The sequence below is a fragment of the Aquila chrysaetos genome, chromosome 5 (assembly GCF_900496995.4).
Source record: "Aquila chrysaetos chrysaetos chromosome 5, bAquChr1.4, whole genome shotgun sequence".
Lineage (NCBI taxonomy): Eukaryota > Metazoa > Chordata > Aves > Accipitriformes > Accipitridae > Aquila > Aquila chrysaetos.
This window is the reverse complement of record NC_044008.1, coordinates 14,411,072-14,430,676: the sequence shown is the minus strand read 5'-3', so window position 1 is coordinate 14,430,676 and position 19,605 is coordinate 14,411,072. Positions and strand designations below refer to the sequence as shown.

The 19,605-nt window shown below is 50.0% G+C and overlaps 1 protein-coding gene across 2 annotated transcripts in view; it reads left to right on the top strand.

Moving 5' to 3' along the window:
- Positions 1-9,252: 9,252 nt before the first annotated feature.
- The window catches only part of RELN (reelin), a 305,081-nt gene continuing 294,728 nt past the window's right edge, over positions 9,253-19,605 (top strand). The window contains exon 1 of one of the 2 annotated variants that reach the window (XM_030014298.1): positions 9,253-9,756. In XM_030014298.1, coding sequence (XP_029870158.1) covers positions 9,528-9,756 — 229 coding nt within the window. In that variant the 5' untranslated portion in view covers positions 9,253-9,527. The remainder of the gene's footprint in view (positions 9,757-19,605) is intronic. The other variant, XM_030014297.2, reaches the window with a different exon arrangement.

Genomic DNA, 19,605 nt, shown 5'->3' with positions numbered 1-19,605 from the left:
GCTCTATAAACATCCATCAGAAATCTTTAAACCTGTTACAAGTCAACACATGATGACCCAGCAGCATATTTTAAGATACCAATTTCACAGGTTCGTCCCCTCCCCTCCGTGGCAGCTCTCCAAGAGCCTGCTCAGTTTTATGAGTGTCTTTTCACACTGTTGTGCGTCGTGTCATACAAGAAACGGGAGGACCCGCATCTGCCAGGGATGCTGCTCTCCAGGGAGTGCTTCTTGAGGGGTTACCACTGCGTGGAGGGCTGAGCAGGGAGCTCACTGGGACTTACAGAGGTTGCTCTACTCAGCTCATTGAAGATATGGAAAAGAGGAGACTTCTTCATAGCTGATGTGCCCCTGCCGTGACTCGGAGCTGATATCTAGCACTGGTGGAGCAAAGTCCAACATGGGGAAGGGAAGGACAATTGTATTAAAAATGAAAATATTTGATACAAGTCAAATAGTTTAAAAAGCACCCTTATGTCATCCTGAAGAGAGAGCAATAGAATTTCTGGCACTGGAAATCTTTAAGACCTTATAAAATGAGGTTGTAGCATGGCCAGAAAGCCCTGATCTGGAGCGAAGTGTCCCTGGTGGAGCCCTGTGATCCACCTTACTGGGCATTAGGATGATGTCCGGAGCACCTTAACACTTAAAAGCTGGTGAAGCAGACTCTTTGTTTTACTAAGACTACTTAGTATTGTTAGCGTAAAGGGAGCTTGGTAGCACTGCAATCGGTATCTAACCTAGTACAGTCACACCCTGAGCCTGCTGCCCATCCTGGGCCAGTTGATGTGGTCTCATGTTAAATTGATGACACTGAGACACGGAGGGACAGATTTTTCCAAGAGGAGCCAAGGGCAGAGATGGGAGTCTGGCAGTTTTCACTCAATGACCGGATAGCTCCTTAGCAGTATAGCCATGATTCCTCTTGAGGATAAAAATGCTGTGGTCTCATTTATACTTTATATTATACAAGAGATTCTCATTGACAACCGCTCTGAGCAATTTCTCAGTGACCTTCTCAAAGGGAGCTGGGAGGAATATTTGACTTGTAAGTGATGAATTTAGACTTCTGGTGGAGGATTTGGAATAATGAAAAATATCTGCTTATTCTATAATATTCTGGCTTATCCTAATGCTTTGCTTTGCTGCTAATACGAATTAAGATTTTTTTTAAACTAACCTATGAGTCTGATTTTCCAAGCAGACTTATTTTGGTTGAAAAAGTAATTTTGTGGGTCAAAACTGAAGTGGAGGTACCACTCCTAACTTCCTTACTGCATCCACATGGTCACTGTATGTTGGCTCCACGTTTTATGGTCCTGACGTATTTCTTGGATAGGGCTTGCTCTGAAAAACAACTAATCTTACAATTTACAAGCAGATGAAATAAATAAAAGTAGTATGACTGTGCAGCTCTGGGGATGCAAGGCTCTGACGAGATATTTTCAATAAATGAAGAGTGCTGGGAAGAAGAAAGAAGTTACCACCCATTTGTTTTCTGTTCTGATTTTTTCATCACGGTGTCAGCCTTTTCACATCACCTTATCATTACACCCATGTGTCAGGCCCACGTGTGTCGAGGTTTAAGGGTCCCTGAAGCTGCGACAGAGGTGGCTTTTTGCCCGGTGTGCCCCTCCGCAGGTCGGGCTTGTTGCTGGTGATGCCCGGCTGCCCCTTGCACATGCCAAGCCACTTGCAGACGGCCAGGCCCCGCGAGGGCACACGCGTGTGGTCCCTTCGCACTCCCGAACCGCCCCTCAGGGCTGCGCAAAACGCCCTGACCTTCACCCTCTGCGTCCCTCTCGCTCAGTGCCCAGCCAGTCTCTGCTGCCGGGCCGCCGTGGGGAGCCTGCTCGTGTCAGAAGCCAGAGCCAGGCTCCCAGTACCACTTCAGAAGATGCTCTTTAACCGCAACAACAACAACAACAACAACAACAAAACAAAACAAAGAAAAAAAAGAAATTGAGTTCAGTGCATAAATGCAGCAACTTAATCAGCGAGGGCGGCCAACACATTAACCCCTGTGTTGATGGGCTGAAAAACGAGTCTGAGCATTTGGTGGCCCCGGTGACCGGGTCTCACATAAGTTATGAGCTCTGACACCCCCGTGTATGTCCCGCGCTGGGCTGCGGGTCAGGGAGCGTGGGGGCAGCGGGATGGATGCTGCAGCCTGGTCGCTGCCCGGGGACGCCCTCCTCCCGCACGCCCCAGCCCGTCAGTGAGGCTCCTGGCTTATCCTCAGGGTTTGCATAAATTTGTGGGTATTTTAAATAGCTTTGATGCAATTACCATTCAGTTTTTGCTCGGATTGTATTTGCGCCCGCAGCTAGAAAGTTTTTGCGGTAGACAGTAGGCAAACAAAATACATGCTTGCAAAATGCTCGCAGCCCCGCAGGCTGCAGTTGTGTGCCTTAGATAAAAGTGTTGAATCTTGGATCTCCATGCACAGGTCCACTGACATCCGTCACACAAATTGTGTATTTTAGATATGTTTTAAATGCAGAGTTGACAAGAGAAAGCCCTCAAAACCTGCGGTAAAATATATATCCAGCTCTCTGCAAGTTTAGCGATCGTTAAATAAAAGAGAAGGAATATCTCTTCCAGGTCCCTGAAAGTTTAGTGATCATTAAATAAAACAGAAGGAATATCTTCTATAGACTGCCTCAGGATTTACATCCTGCTTTCCTTCACAAAGTAAACTGTTAAAACTATCCTCGCCTGTTAGCCCTGTGTACCTGGGGTCCTTGGGGTTATTCAAGCTAGAATAGCAAAGTAGAGAGATAAATTAGGTTGTAAAACAGACTAAGCGTTTCTTTTGTGGCCACTGACATTTAAAAAATTCTTCAGATAAAGGCTACCCACGATAAATATTTGCAAGTTAATGAAAGCCTTGGAAACTTGAGTATGCAGATGTAACACGGGTAAATACCCAGAATTTCTTCACCGAAATCCAGAGCAGTGAATGGATAGTAGGAAACAATAGTCATGGACATGAATACTTGTTGCAGGAGATGCCTCTTTATATAAGACATGTTTATTTAAAGTTGAAAAACAGGTTTGCGAAACAAGATCAAACATTAGAATTGTAAATAACCAGAGGCAAGTGGAATTTCCTTAAATATACTTAGGCACACTCCTCACACAGTGCTAATAGGGCACAGCAGCACAGCGGATTGAAAACAGAAAAAAGTATATTCTTATGACTGTGTTGCATCCAAAATCATACGTTAAAGGAAAGATCATCCAAATTAGGAACATATAAAAGCAAAAACCATAATGACTGTTCTGTATTTGTCTTCAGCAATTTTTATTTTTATGCGTAATAGATATTCAGAATAATTTTAAGCTCAAAGTCCCTCCCGCTACCTTCTTTTCGAAGCATGAGCATAGTTTATTTGCTGTAGGAGATTTAAATCTTTAAAGCAATTTCATAAAAATTAAATACATAAGGTATCGAAGCATAAAAACTTTCTACCCTTTGAAAGTATTCACCCTTAAATTCTGTTATTAAGCCAGGCAATAGAAAGTTGTTAATACTTGTTCCCTCGTTTGGAGGTTTTTTTAATCTTATATTCTTTTTTAATGGCTACAAGATCAATAGTAAATTTAAGGATTTAGGCTCACCTATTTGATAACATCAACAGTATTTGTAAAGCAATGCCTTTCTGAAAAAAGAAAAGCCTTTTAATATTCTCTTTTATATTCATACCTCATTAAAGTTAATAAGCAATAAAGAAATAAAAGTTCAAGCCCATTTGAATGAAATGCTATACAAGAGAGAGAAAAATGTGTACAGTTAAATACTCTATTTTCAGTTGAAATCATGAGATGTCAGTTTACAGAAGATGCATATCGTACCAGCCCACTGGAAAACGGAGCAGCCAAACAGCTGCTACTGTTCCCACCCTACAAAAATTAAAATCTCGTAATAACATAGGCATGGAAGTTGCCTATAATTTCACATTTAGGCCTTTGTTTAGAAATGACTTGGGCTCTACGTAAGAGCAAAGTTCATGTAACTGGCAAAGCAAGACTGCATTATTATCCGACTGTGACAAGTCCTCTGCACAAAAAAGGGATTCATCCCGAAGGGTTATTTGGCATGGCCAAGGCAGCTCCGGAGTGCCAGGCCTCTCTGGTAAGTCCCTGCATAAATAGGAGAAGAAAACAAGGAGGCTTCATGAACAGAAGACTTTGTTTTGGAAGAAGAGGCAAGATCGATTAGCTGCTAATTGCTTCTGACTTTCCTGTCCAGCGTTCACAGGGCAGAGGCTTCAGCTTTGCTGAAGCCAAACTTTATTGACACTGAAGCTTCAGCTTCGCTGATAGCCCCAAGAGACATGGGGTTCATCTCACTTTAGCATGGTCAGACCCATCCTCCCCATTTGGGGTTTGGGGGATCCCCATCTGGATTATGAAGAGATCCTGTACACCTTGGGATGACTGAGGAAGGGCTTTCCAGCCCACAGTTGAAGTGCATCGATGGTGTTGATGGCCCACCTGTTGAGGTGGGCAGAAGAGGTCCACCTCAACAGTTTGTATTTTTTCTAATCTCTGTCTGAGACAAGAAAGGATGGGATGGGATGGGACGGGACGGGACATGACACTGGCCCTGAGTATCTCAGTCTGGTTGTGTGCTGTGGTTTCAGTGTGAGTATTTGCTGAATACTTTGCATTCCCCATCTCCAGAAGACCAGCTGCTGCGCAGTAAAACTCATCCCTTATGTCTCAGGATGACAAAACCATGCCTGGGCTGCAGTCCCTGCCGGGCCCAGGGGTACCACTGCCACCACTAGCGCAGCAATGCTTCTTCAAGGCTGAAGTGATCATGAGCAATTCATCCCTTGTAGCAGCTGCAAAGGTGGTTTCGTCTGCACATCCATCACATTATTCTCCTCTAGCCATTGGTATATCTTTCTTTAGTAAAACCTTCCAAGCAGCAAAAGGGGCAGGTCTGCTTTCTGTGTCTGTCTGATGGTCAACACTGTGTGCTTGCATGGATGAGTAAAAAATAAACCCACTTGGCAGAAAGGTCTCGCTTTGGAAAGTCCACTTTGTAGTCTTTATTAGCATAAGAAAGTAAAAAATGCTTCAACTTACTGTCCTGTTCTCAGACATTACATGCTGTACCACAATGAATAAATGGTACTTGCAACCCAGTGCTCCATAGCTCTCTTATTTGCAGCTGATTGCGTAGAAAGTCTAGGCAGTTTCCTTAATTTTTGTCACAGAAAGTTGTTAAAAGCTGGGGACAAGACGTGCATCAGGACTCTCCACATGGTGACAGTGACAAGAGTGTTTTTCTACATTCTTCCACGAAAGCCTTTACCCAGACCCAAGGAGCTCAGACAAAGCTCATTATTGCTCGGTGTTACTTAATAGTTCCCCAGCCTACCCTGACCCTTCCAAAATGGTCTGCCGTGGCCACATTAATAAAGCAGCTACTCGCCTGTTAATGTGCTTTTCAATTCTGCTTTTGGGGTGCGAGCTCTCTCCCTGAATGAAGTGAGCAGCTCCACTGCCTGAATAATCACTTCCATAAATTAATATGGACTGCAGCCACGTCCATCTGTGCTGTGATTTCCCCCCACTGCCCATGCTTGGAAGGGGCCTGTACCTCCTAAGTAATTATTTACATTCCACCTATTGCATTCTCCAGTGCAGACCACAGCCTTTACTCATTTCTCATCTCAATTTACTCCTTGTTGTTTTCTGTGTTAAAAAAATACTGCACAAGGGATGAGAGCCTGTGGTAACCTCTGTCCTGCAGCGTTAGGTGCTTTCTGCCTTTAACAGGGAATAGTTGTAACTTACATGAAGAATCTTGGATCAGGGGAGTGTGAAAATAGAGTTTATTATGATTTTTACAAGCTTTTATTTTGATACAGGCCGGTTGGTCTTAGTCACTTTTCTTAAATAAACTGGTTTATTGTTATTAATAATAATATCTTAGCCTTGCTGTCAATGGGAGATGGATGAATAAGAAATACTGGCCAAAGATATTGCATAAATCCCTCGTCTTCAAAACCCAGATTTACCCAGAGCAGTGAGGGGATATTAAGCCAATGCCCTGCGAGCCAGCAGGGACAGCGTGGTGGGGCCGGCGGAGGCTCTCTCCTTGCCCGGCCACGCTGGAGGCTGCTCAGACGCAGGGGCAGGGGATAAGGGGGCCACGCCGGTGCTCATGGTCCTAACAAAATCCTTCAGACCGGGTGAGGTTTGGGGTGAGTTATGGGTAAATCATGCTCATGTGAGTGAGATCATGCTGGAGCTGGGACCAGGAAGAAATTTTCCTTTAGGTGAAGACTGGCAGGGTCTGGAAGTTTCTTTTTCTTCCTTCCTTCTGATGCACAGGGCTTGGCCGCAGCCTTGGCTCCCTGCAAACGTGCTCAGCAAATGTCTCCCTGCTATTGTAGGGACATGCAAAATTGTGGGTTTGTGGTTTTTGCAATATCTTGGGTCCCCCAGTTTTGCTGATGGGCATCATTCTTCTATGCAAAAAGGAGCCTGAAATTTGCAGGAGAGTTTTGAGAAGCACTTTTTGACCTAGAGGGATAGGGGCCGGGAGGGCAGGCATCTTGTCTGGACTACATGTCTATTACACTGGTGCTGGTGGCTGCAGGAAACAGGGTTTGAGGTCTCAAACAGTCCCTTTGAGTCCTCTGTCCTTGAATATTAGTGGTCCGGGGTCTCTGCTGGATTCCCCACCAACAGAGCCTGGATGAGATGGCAGGCCGTGACCGTGGGACTAAGAAGAGGTTAGAGGTCTTGTGAAAGTGTAAGGAACAAAGGAGAAAGAGGAGGTGGGGTGGAAGAGAGAGAGGCATAACATAAAGAAATGGAGGAAAGAGGTGACTAAGGAGAGACACAAGGCTTCCGAGTGGAACCATTACCTTTTTTGCCTTCCATTCCTGAATGTCCCCTCATTGGTAAGTGACGCAGACAGCTTGTAGAGGAAAGGGGTGGGCTGGCTGCACTAACAGTCCTGGCTGCTCTGGATACTAAGCCGCTGGAAACAAGGAAAATTGCCTAAAATTCATCAGCATGGGCCCTATCCAAATCTCAATGACTTCAGGGAGCACTAGTCCGAGCCCTGAAATCTGCTGGCAGATTAGCTACCCCCACGCTCCCAAGCTTATTTAGGGAATTATCTCTTGGAGAAAAAAAAATGAAAAGGCCTTGCTGGCAACTGGTATGGCGGCACCCCGGCAGACGCAGCCGGCATCCCCTCCTCCTGCAGCGGTGGGAGCCCATCGCCCCTTTCCCCTGCCACCTTCTTTTTTACAAAATAAGAGAGTTGGCTACATCTGGCAGCCCCCCCCCCAAACCGAGTGGCTGACTTTCCACGGATGCTGGGCAGAGGGGGCACGAGCCGAGGTGCGTTTGCTCAGCCGAAGCCCCTCTGGCACGGCCTGGCCTCGCTGGCGAGTTCGCGGTGGAAGGAAGCAGGAGCGCACGGGGGCGAACACGTCCCGTTGGCAGCGGTTTCGCCAGCGAGACCGCACACCTTTTGCCTGCATGAGATTTTTGGCATGAGGAAATTATATTATTAGTCCGTCACTTTTACAAGCATTGAAACTTATGGAGGAGACACAGATGTTTAAAAAAACCCCAAAACAAACAAATACCCAAATCTGAAAAATAAATAACCCAGCTAAAAAGGAAGCTTTGAAGGCAGATTGACTGCTCGACCGCCGCTGCAGAGCTCAGTTTCCACGGCAGTGGCCAGGGAACCCTGCCAGCCTGAGCGGTGGTGGGAGCTGCCCCGTCCCCTATGCCGCGCACCGCCAGTCCCTTTCGTCTTTACAGCAGGATCATGTCACAGCACGTTTCTTCATCCAAGCCAACGAGGGACATGGCCTCGCTCCATCCTTAGCGAGGCGCAACCCAGTAAGAGGAGAAACTGCAGCAAAGTTTTGCTGGTGGTGGTGAACTCGGGCTCGGTACAGAGCCAGTGGAAAAGGCAGGTCGGGCAGATGGCGAGGATGTCCCCCGGGCCACCGCGCGCGGGCTCTCCGTCAGCTGGGTGGGAGGTGGGCCAGCGAAGCAGCCTGCACGGACCTAGGGCAGCTGCGTGGTGCCATCCATGCGGCTCACGCCTCCGTGGAGGGAACCTTTCCCTCTGGCACTGAAACCAATCTAGGAGGGGAGCCCCTGGACCGTGCCAGTTTTGCACTTCAAAAATGCTGGCAGGTAGGCTCTCCTTTCCAATTACATCATGTCACTACCGCTCACCCGGGCTGTCTCTGGGCATCGGTCGGGATCCAGCAGCAGCGTGGTGGATGCTTTAAACTCTGGTAGATTTGCCCCCATCTCCTGACACTGTGGTCCCTCTGCCAGCCCTGCTTTGTTAAAAATGTATGTTTTTATGAATTATTCCACTTGCCAGTGTTATGTGCTCAGCTGCTCATCCCCCTTGTTGTACCTGTTGGGTTTGCTCCTCTTCCTGGGATGAAGGGCCTGGGCACACATTCTTGGGGGGCTGAAGCCCCCTCCCGGGGACCTGCCCTCCCCAGAGACTCACACACAGACCTCCCTGAGCTGCAGGGCCCACCTCTGGGGGTGTGTGTGCCTGTGTATCGTTTTGAAGATGGTAGTGGAGAAGGTCTAAGTAAAAATCTCCCTTTTCCCCAGCAGTGGGTGCGGGTACAGCTGAGGCAGGGCGGTGGCTGGGGCAGGGACAGGGGCAGAGGGGCAGGGGCTGGGGCAAAGGGGTAGGGGCGAAAGGACAGGGGCTGGGTCAGGTGCACAGGGGCTGGGACAGAGGGACAAGGACAGACGGACGGGGCAGAAAGGGGCTGGAGCAGAGGGACAGAGGGCTGGGGCAAAAGGATGGCTAGAGGGATAGAAGCAGAGAGACAAGGGTGGGGGCGGAGGGAGAGGGACACGGGAGCAAGGAGGGAGCAAGGGCAGGGACTCAGGTGTCGGGGCGGGGGCCGAGGGCAAGGACAGGGACAGGTGCCGGGGCAGCGGCAGCGGTAGGGACCCAGGAGCGGGGACAGGGGCAGAAGCTGGGGCGGGGACGCAGGGGCAAGGCAGGGGCAGGGACCCGGAGGCAGACAAAGGGCGGGCAGCGGAGCCCGGCTCGCAGCCCGCGTCCCCGCAGCGGCAGCACCGCGCACCGGCGCGCAGAGCGAGGAGCGGGAGGAGCGGGCGGCGGCGGCGGCGGCGGCGGAGGAGGCGGAGGAGGCGGAGGAGGAGGAGGGGAGGGACCTTCCCCTCCCTCCCGCCCCGACACCGGGGGAAATAAATTATTCCCAGCCCTCGCGCTCCCAGCTCCGTGCCCCGCACCCCGGCAGCGGCAGGCGGGGACGGCGCAGCCTTCGGCGGGCGCGGAGGGGCCGCCCCTGCCCGCGTCGCGCTCCGCTCCGCGCCCCGCGCCCCGCGCCCGCCTCCCCACGAACTCCCGCGGGCCGCGGCGGGGGGCAGCGCCCGCCCCGTCCCGTCCCGCCCCGTCCCGTGCGGAGCGGAGCGGCGCGGCGGCCCCGCCGTGCCCTGGATGCCCCAGCGGCGCCGGCGGCAGCAGCATGGAGCGGCGGCGGGGCGTCCCCGGGGGCTGGCCCTGCCTGCTGGCCGCCCTGGGTGCCCTGCTGGCGGCGGGCCGGGCGGCCGCCCCCCGCGCCCGCTTCTCGCCCTTCTTCTTCCTCTGCACCCACCACGGCGAGCTGGAGGGCGACGGCGAGCAGGGCGAGGTGCTCATCGCCCTCCACATCGCGGGCAGCCCCGCCGCCTACGTGCCCGGCCAGGAGTACCACGGTAGGTGGAGGCGCCCGCCGCGCTCGGCTCTGCGCGTCCCCCCGCGGCGGGCGGCCCCGGGGGGGGGCGGGGGGGGGGGGTCCCGCACCGCGGAGCGGCACCCCCGGCCCCGCGGGGAGGGCAGGGGGGGGCGCGGGGGGGGCGGGCGCCCCGGGCGCGGAGACGCGCGGCCGTGTGGCGCGGCCCAGGTCAGCCGCCCCGGCCAAGGGCTCCCGGGGCTGCCCGGCCGTGCGGGACTTTGTCTCCACCTGCCCCGGGTGGCCTGCGGGGAGGGCCGCCCCCGCCCCCGTCGCGGCGCCGCTTCGCCCTGCCCCGGCGCGGCTCCTGCGAGGCGCTGCCCTGAGCCGGAGGAAATCCCGAGTCCCCCCTCCTTAACCGGCCCAGGGCCGGATCCAGACCCCTCCTAAGGCGCTGGAAGGCCGTCCCTCTCCCACTCCGGTGGCTTTCGGACCCGGCCGGCACCGAGCGCATCCCCCCTTCCCCCGGTGGCTGCGCGGTGCCGCATCTGGCGGCTGCCACTCGCGGGCCAGCGGGACGCGTCCTCGCAAGGACCGCGGACCCAGCCTCGGCCGGGGCAGCCAGCCTGTTGCTCGCCGTGCAGGGGACGCGGGAGCCGCGGGCGAGAGCGGCGGGTCGGGAGCTCACAGGTGGCTTTGAAGATGGGAGGTCGTGCCCAGAATTAACAAAGCAACCCGCTTTTTGTAAACGCCCAGGCTGAGCAGAATCAACTAGAGCGGGCAAAGTTGTTCACGCAAGTAGGGTCTTTGCTTTCGTGACGTTTTGGGTGAGGGGCACAGCCCAGGGCTGACCGCGGCCTCGCGGGCAGGTTCGCTGCTGTGGAGAACTGCGTTCAGCTGCAGAGTGCCCCTGTACACCAGCAACGGCGTCGTTCAACAGCCTTATCACCATTTCGCTGTAGAGAAAACTTCCGTGTGGGAAACATTTTTTAATTCATAACCGTGGAAGACCGCTCGAAGGTATATTCACTGACCCTTCTTCCCTCTTTGTGTCTGCTTGAGGTTTTGCCATGCTACGTAATAACAGCTAATTCTGCAGTAAGCAATAGAAAGTCAGACGAAATACCAATATTTATTTAAAACACCTTGCTCAGAAACAGATACTGCGTAATGGTCCCTGGCTAAAGATGCAGTAAAACTTCTGAGCTCGATACATTCCAGCTCAGAATTCAAGTTTTAGGTAAATCATTGAATCGTTGAGTTATGTGAAGATGCTGATTGATTTTTTTACTGCAAAGACAGAAAAAAACAAACACGTCAAATATTCATTTTCACGCGACCTAAGGGCTCCCGAAATTTTTGCCCGTGAATAACCTTTAACAATATAGTTTTACCAAATTCATAGGAAACTTTTCTTTTTAAAATATCGGTGTCCTTTTAAACAAACCACGTATGTGAATTATATGACTTCATCAGATGATTTTTTTCCATAGAGCCCCATTTCTTCCGGCCCGTAATACACACTCAGAGCAGGTAAACTGCATTCAACCTGCTGAACCACGAACGTGCAGAGGAAGAAAAAGAAGCTGGACTTCCCATCTCGCACAGTTTTAAATGCTGGATAGTTAAAAATACGCTTCGGGCACGTAAATAACAGAATCGCCCCCTTTCCTCGCTGCTGCCGTGTTTTCCAGCGTGCCGCCGGTGTTGAAGCCCCGGTGCCGGTCTGGGGAGAGGGGCTTGTGGCGGGCGCGAGAGCAGGGCTGCGGGCAGGGCTGCCCGGCCGCCTCGGCCCTGCGGGCTGAGGAGCAGGGATGTGCGTGTTTCTCCGGAGATGCTCTTCTGCCTCTCGCCCTCTAAAAATGAGGTTTAAATTTTAAAATACCAGCTTGCAGAGAAACGCCCCAGCCGCGCGCAGACCTTCCAGGTAGCCAGGGCTGGGTTCTCCGCCGCTCTTGTGCCTCCGACAGAGCGAAACGCGCCGGCTTCGAACGTCCCGCCGTGCCTCCTTTGGGTTTGGTTGGTTTTTTGTTTTTTTTTTTTCAACCGCCCCGGTCTCCCGGGGCGCCCGGAGATTTTGCGGAGCCGCCGCTGCCCCGGCCGCGCGCCGCTCGCCCGGCCCTGCGCGCCCCCGCTGCGCGCTGCGCGCTGCGCGCCCGCCCCGCGCTTCTCCCCCCTCCGCGGGCAGCCCTGCGCGGGTGCGCGGCCGCCCGGGCCGGGCCCGTCGGCGAGGTGCTGGCCGCCGCCTCTTCCCGGGGGTTCCGCGCCCGCCGCGCCGCCCGTCTGAAATTTGCGCCCTGGTTGCGCGTTTCTGTCCGCCAAGCGGGCAGCGCTGGCGCGGCTGCTCTGCCCGCAGCATCCTCGCTGTCAGCGGCGGGCGTCTGCCCGCGGGGGCTGCCAGCAACGCATTTCGGGGTGTCCGTTAAAGCCACTGTATCGAGAAAGAATAAACAAATCGGACGCACCCGGGGGATCCCGCTAACTCTCCCGAACACGGGAGGAAGTCCACAGGCTGAACTTGAAAACCGGTTTGTTTACACAGCACAAGGTGTAGGCACGCGCTGCTGCGCGCCAGCCTCGTCTCTTCTTTCTGTCTTGCAGTGGTCATTTTTTGCAGTTCTGTGCGTTGATTAAACGCTTACCTGTGCCAAAAAAAGACAAGAAGCGCTGCCTGATTGCTATGCACGGCGCGGCCGACGTATCCTTGAGCTAAGCACGCTTATTCAGTTAGATATTTTGAAATATCTCATTTGAGTATTTTAAAATATAACAATTATCAAAGTTAAATGTAGCACAAGAAAAAAAAGCCAACCCAAAGTAGACAATCTGAAAAAAAGAATTTGAAGCGATCTGGGCTTTTATATAATGCAGTTTAATGTTAACTGAAACATGCCAGTCTGCACTGGTTGAGCATTTGTCATTTGAAAATCAAACTTTAAAGGTGGTCTTGTGGGGACGCAGAGGTGGAGTTTTGGGATGCGGTACAAAAGCACAAGACAAAGGGACATTTACATATGTACAAAGCAAATTCACCTGCTCAGAGAGCATATAAAAATACACTGCTCCCACTCTTCACAAGTTCCAGTGAGGCCCTGTTTTACACTTGCTGCCCTCTCATTCAAGAGGGACGGGTGACAGGCAGCATCCAAGAGCATTGAGTTCAAAGAGGAGTGAATTGGATGAAACCATACAGCAAGGGCTGGAGGAGAAAAAATTCCGATTAAAAAAATATCAGCTAACAACTTGCTGTTAAAAATGAAGGCAGTAATATTCCTTACTTTGCATAGTTAAATTAGATACTTTGGGCTTTAGCACTTCTCCCCTAACCCTTAAAAATACTCCAGATTTGGCCCTATTCCCGCAATCAGTAAATATTTAAAAATGCATTCACTGATTGAATAGGACCAGACCTACGCTGCATATAAATACGCTCTTTTATATACAGGACTGACTTGATAAATCGGTAAACAATTTTATTACCTTTGGCAGACTTTTATTCCTTGAATTAGCTTATTTCAAATTTAATTAAGTCCTTGAGCTGGCAAAGCACTTAAGCACTTGCTCAAATGCAAACTGACAAAGTGTGCACTGGTTTAATGTAGGCACCTGCTCAGCTTCCTTCCAGCCAAGCGGTGGTCGCCTGTTTGGAGAGCTGCATCAGGGCCCACTTGGCTTGCTCATAGCTTTTCTGGTAGATAGCAATGCTCCCGTTTTCTTTTTCTCCTGGGCCTTCCACTGTAATCTGCAGAGCAGAATATAATTTCTTTAGGAAAAAAACCAACAACAGTATAAATTTTTATACAAGTCCTTTTGGGTTCATTTCCAATCTGCGGTCAATTTTGATTATCCATGTCAATGCGCCTTCGGTGCTGAGAGCGTGTACCATGATTTACAGGCAGATGAGTACATTGGAAAAGCATAAAGAAAAAAGGATAAACTTGACTGAACATTGAGTCTTCTCTGCCTTTAATCACAGAAACCTAAAAATGAACAGTCAGATTATGTAGTGTTTAAAAAATACAAATGGATTACCTTTACACCATATTTTTTCTTATCCCTTAAATTTTTTTTTGCTGTCACTGCGAGCAGTGCCTTTTTCCCAAGGTTTCAAATTTAGAACTTTTAGGAACAACTTTGAACTGTTTTCCCATGATTGATGTTAAAACTCATCATTCGGCCCTTAAAATAGTTTTCTTTAATGAGACTTGAGTTTCTATTTCACTCTCCATTGTTTCTTTTTTTTTTTTTTTTTTTTTCCCCAGAACAGATTAACCTTCAGTCCCCAAATGTTATCAGTTTCCATCAATGACTGTTACTATTCTTAGATATACTGTATATTGTCTGGAACCATTGCTTTGATAGGTTGTAAAAAAAAAAGTTTTCAACTATTTTAAGTGGTAGTTATGCACTCTTTCAGCACTGATAAAAAGTTGTTTAAAGTCTGGCCAATTCCACCTTTGTTATTAACCGCTCTATTTAAGAAATACAGATTGTGACTTAGTATCTGTTTTCATTAAGGTTACTTACATTTCTGGTACCCACTTTATCTGGTGGGTATTTTCATTGCAAATTCTTATTGATCAGATTATTAAAAAATAAAAAGGTGTTGGAGTTCAAAGTGAGAGAGGGGAAGAGAGGAAATAACTGGTGAGTAAGCAGTGATGCTGGTTGAGGTATAAACCGGATTATAACTAAGCTGCAGAAACTCCCTTATGGATACTTTCTCTACCAGTTACACCAAAGTGTAGGAATCTTTTTGTGAGCCAGTAGAAGTAAAGAGTGCACAGGAGGTGATGTTAGTGATGGTGCATTGCTAACAGAAGAGCAGATTTCGGTCCATGTTTTCCGGCATCAGCCTGAGAAGCAGGTCAGCTTCTTGAGTCTTTTGCAGGGTATTCCCTCAAAAACTTTCATCTCATCCACTTACAGCCTCCTCTGATCTTTGGAAGAATGGAGTCTTCCGTCATTTTTTGTTTTAAATTAAAGAGGCGTGGAGAAATTTTTGCTCGTGGGAGGCCAGTTAGCTCCAGGGATTATTCTGTAACTCTTAAGGGACACTTAAATTAAAAATGTGAGGCTGGCAATAGGTAGCAATGGAGAGGGAGTTATTAAGAATGGGGAAGACCCTTGGTCTTCAGGTCTCTTCTTTCCTCTGAGGTCCCTAGCAATATCTTGCAGCTGCATAAGGGTTTCGTAGCACATAAAAATTTCATCTGGGGTCAGCATTTACTAAAAATGTCCTCATCCACCGAAGCCCCCGGAGCGCACCCTGACCGTGCTCTGCTGTATTGAGCATTTTCTTGCATAAAGTGAACTTTTGCAAAAGCAAGGCTGATTTCTGAATACTGTGGCCTGTTCTTTAGATGGTCTGCTTGAATTTATCAGATCTGAGCCTTACTTAGTGTGTTTTTGAGTGAACGTGGGTTTCTAAATCTTGATGTTGGCCAATGGCTTGTCTATATTTCTGAAGCTTTTGTCTGGCCCCAGAGTTCATGTGGTGTGTCCTTGCAAATTTTAAAAACCTGTGCTTTTAAGGTCTCCTGACCAGAAACTGATGAAGGATGCCAACCTATAAAAGAAAAAGGTAGGCAAGGTCACAGCTGACAGCCTCTTACAAACCGTGTTTTGCTAGGAAAGACGCTAAATTTTAACGGGTTCAGCTGTCATTGCTCTAATTCGTGGGCCAAATCAGCAGTCAGCAGATGGCTCAGCCAACGATGTGGTCAGGCATGGGATTGATGAAAGGAGGTAGAAGGTCCGCAAAGGCCTAAATGAGCCTTTCTTGCAAATTTGCAGAAGAGATGTAATCTCTGGTTAAATCCTTTCTCCCCCCCCCATCAGGGGGCTGCTCCCCCCTGCAAGGGAGACTTGATTGCCCCAAATAACAGAAATCAAAGTCAGCATGGCGTGCCGGCCTGACCCACATTTGTCAGGTGACATCTGACTGTAGGACAGAAACGGTATTGTTGGTATTATGGGTTTGCATAGGGCAGACTACGCTGGGCTTGTCTGTATACATTAAAAAATGATCTCTGCCTCAGTGAGTTCACCGTCCGAGGCCCAGAGCTCGGTGTGGGGGCTGGCGTGTGTGCACAGACCTTTCCCGTAGCACATCACCCAGCATTGAAGTCAAGGAAGAAAAGAAGCCTATCAATGCTGAAAGGGTGCAAAAATACTGTTTCAGTGGGGATATCGCACATATTTTCTGCTTTCTGAGCTTAAAGGAGATATTTTTTAATATGTATAATTTATCTGTGGGATTTATTGCTAAAATCTGCCCCTACTAACTGCTTTCAAGTCAAAATTTTTTTAAAAAAGATATTTTTCTTATAAATAATTAATAATTGTAATTAGATATAAATAGATGTATACAAAACAAGATATAAACCTTCTACTTCAAGGCCTAAGGTGACCAGTAAACAACTTATAAGTAGGTTACTGTGCCGTGGTGGCATGTAGTACGTTTCTCCAATGTTTCCCACATTGATTATTCCACCAAACCCGTGTTGGTTCATTAGGTAGAACAGAGCGAGACTGTCAGACCGGTGGCATTTCTCATTTTCCTTATTGTTCCCTTAATCTGGATTTTTGAAGGCCACTGCTGTTGAAATACTGTAGCATTTTATTTGCATATTGACTGGTTGAAGTACGATTTTCAATCTGATCATAGCCGTGGTGATACAACTGAGATGAATTCAGATGCAACCTTTATTTGCTTTGTGTGTCTCATGCCCTACAGCTGTGGCTTAGATTTGTCATGAGTGTTTGCTGCATGGAGAGGGAAGGAAACGGCACTGTCTTACCTCTGAGAATAAGCAACCTTTCATAGTGGCCCTTGTTATGAGAATTTCAATAGTCTCCGATGAAAGGTTCAGTCTTTTTAACATGCTTCCTTTCTTTGTGCTAACGTTTCCTGCCTTTTCATCGGGCATGAAAGGTGCACAGAGTGCAAATGTGTGTCTGGAATATTTGTGTAATTCCCACTTTCCCCCCCAGCCCCAGTTGTGACTAGCCTCTGGGATAAACATAGGACAAACTCTGACAGTGCAACTTTTAACATCTGTCAAAGCCCAAGAACAGATTGCTTGTGGAAAAGACTTCCCAGTTTGTCAGACGATGCCTTCTTGTTCAGTGGGCGGTTTTCCTCCATTCCCCCTCGCCTCCTTGAAAATGAAAGTCACAGCGTGTGTCAGGCAGTTCGCGCGGCGCAGGCTGGGCTGTGCCAATGGACGGTGGCGTCGTGGAGGCAGAGATCCTCCTGGTCCATGCCCGTGGGACCTTCTCCCAGGTCCCCCCCAGTGCTCAGATGCCTCCCATGGGCGACACCTTTTTTACTCTTTTCCTGAAGGGAAGAGCAGGGCCATGGAGATGGGTTTTTTTGAAGACTTTGTTTTGGTTTAATATATCTCTCGTTAAGCATTTGCCTTAAATAAGGCAAAGTCAGCGAGGTGTACGTCCTGCTTGGAGAGGGAGAACCGGGGTTTGCGAGGGGCATTAAGGCTTGTGCCCGTTTATTCCACAGTCTGGCACCAGGCATTACTCAGTCCTTCTGCAGCTGGAGAGGTCCTGGCTGGGGCTGGAGATGGTACCCAAAGGCTGGGCACAGGGCCACAGGCTCCCTGCCATCATCTCCTGCAACCGCCTGGAGCAGCTGATGCCTCCCGGGCACCACAGTGTTTCCTGGGCAGCTGGGTTCAGCCGAGCTTCAGGCAGAGGCACCCGTGGGCTCGTTCTTCGTCTCACCAACCGCAGCATCACCTGTGTCCAGACTCCGTTTGGTGCAGTTGTTGGCTATTCACCCTCGTCCTGCCGCTGTCAGCGTGGCTTTCTGTTTGGGGAGACTGGTTGGTATATGTGGTTTTTGCATGCCAGTAGCGATCTCCACAAGGCTACTCTCCCTCCACCCCAGTGGGATCCTTGGTCTTCCTGGGGAATGAGGACATCCCTGACTGTTACCTTGTAGTGTTTCCTCACAACCTGTTGTAGGCAATGCCTCTTATGTGAACATCTCAGTCTAGAAAGCAGGAGGTGTTTGGGGGGACTGGACACGAGTGGCCTGTGAAAGTTGCAGAGGAGCAGGTGAGGAGTTCCCTGGACACTTTCCCAAAGGCTTTCATTGCAAAGGGGAGGCTGTTTTTCGCAGTCTTTGTAAGGTTCCTCTTGCCATATTTTTTGATCCTTGGAACAAAACAGAGGAGGCTGATCCCTGCTCCTCTCCAGGCACTTTGATATTAATATTGGTTGTGAGAGTTTCACAGGCATCTCCTCAGGGGGTGAAATCAATGGCGCTTTTCCAGCCCACATCTGTTGAAGTTCAACCTGCAAGAGCCCTGAGTGACAGCAGGCGACAAATCCATCTCCCTTCAGGTGCAAGCTTTACATTACACTACCCTAAGTTTTCAAAAAAACCCCTTCTTTCAGACTTCTACCTTCTTCCTAAAATTGTGTGTGCTGCAGGTTTCTCTCTGACCTGTGCAAGTGCTTCAGTGCTGCCCGTTTCCCATGTCCCAGGGTGACAAACACCACAGGGTGTATCTAGCCCCGCGGCGGGACCAGTGCTCCCCACAGACCCTCTCTGGGAGGATGCCTTGCCCCGCTCCCCAAGAGGGAGGTGGTGTGCCAGCCTGGGGGACAGCCTGTCCCCACCTCCTTGCTGAAGGGCCGGGTGCCGGCAGGGGAGGACATCAGATGGATGGTGGCCCCGCATGCCTCCAGCCCCATCCCCTCCTCCCCTCCTCCTCTCTGCCTGCTCAGAGGAGGGAGCAGCTCCAGGGGACAGTTCAGAGTATTTGGTTGAGATGCCCAGAGTAAAATTTGATTTAGGTTTGGTGGATGAGAAGTCTTATTCATAAGCCCAGCCTTCTGGGTGTAGGGGTTCACTAGGCGTTGGAAATATTTGTGAAACTGCGGGTAAAACTACTGCTGTGTCTCCTCCTGAGGCAGAAGCCTTAGGGCATGCAGACATGCAGGGTGGTCGCCGGTTTCTCTCTTTGGTTTTGCAAGATACAGCGCAGGGGGAACTCCAGTGCCCTTGCTCTTCTTCAGCAGGGTGAGCAGATTAATCATCAGAGATTGGGCTGAAGATCTGTGTGTGTTTCCCTGAATGGCATCTGCTCACACGTATGCATGCGTGTCTGTGGCTGCTTGTTTCTCACAGGAGGCAGGGCCGTACACATCGGGCTGAGGGGATCGAATTATAAAGCAGACCGAGACAAAATGCTAAGAGCTCTTGCACCACGCTTAGCAAAATTATGATCGCCTCAGATTAGCCAGAGTTATTTATTCCTCCCCGTGTCTGCTTGAAGGATAGTTTTGTAAATAAATGGGTATGACGTGACAGAGCTGAAAGACAAGAAGAGGGCCTGCCTGCCAACCCCAGATCTGGCTGTGGCGGTGTGTCCTCCTCTCCGGCTCATCGTTCCTTGCTGCCATGGGTGGCTGGACGCTGGCTCCTTTGTCCCCCCTCCAGTGCCTGGCCACCACGCGGCTGTACACAGAGCGGTCCAGCTGGTGAAAACCACACAGCGTAAGGGGCCTCACCGCTTCCCTCTTTCCATCCCCCTGACGTCATTTTGAGAGTGCACTTAGATAATCAAAAGTTGGCAAAGAAAAACCCCAGTTCGTACAGGGAAATCCGTCAAACAAGCTCCCTTTCATGCACAGGCGTGCATCTGGGAACAAATGCTGTTTTCCCCTCCTTATCCTGCCGCATCGCAACCGCAGGCAGTTCCTGGCTTGTCCCAGCTTGGGTTTGAAGGGATTTGCGTGTTGGTTGTCCACAGGTAGTGTATGTAGGATGCTCCCTGGGAACGCATGGGGAAACTGTGAAAGTTGACAGTCTGTCCATGCGCTGTGCACATTATAGTGGAGAGGAGGGAAGGAAGAGGGAAAA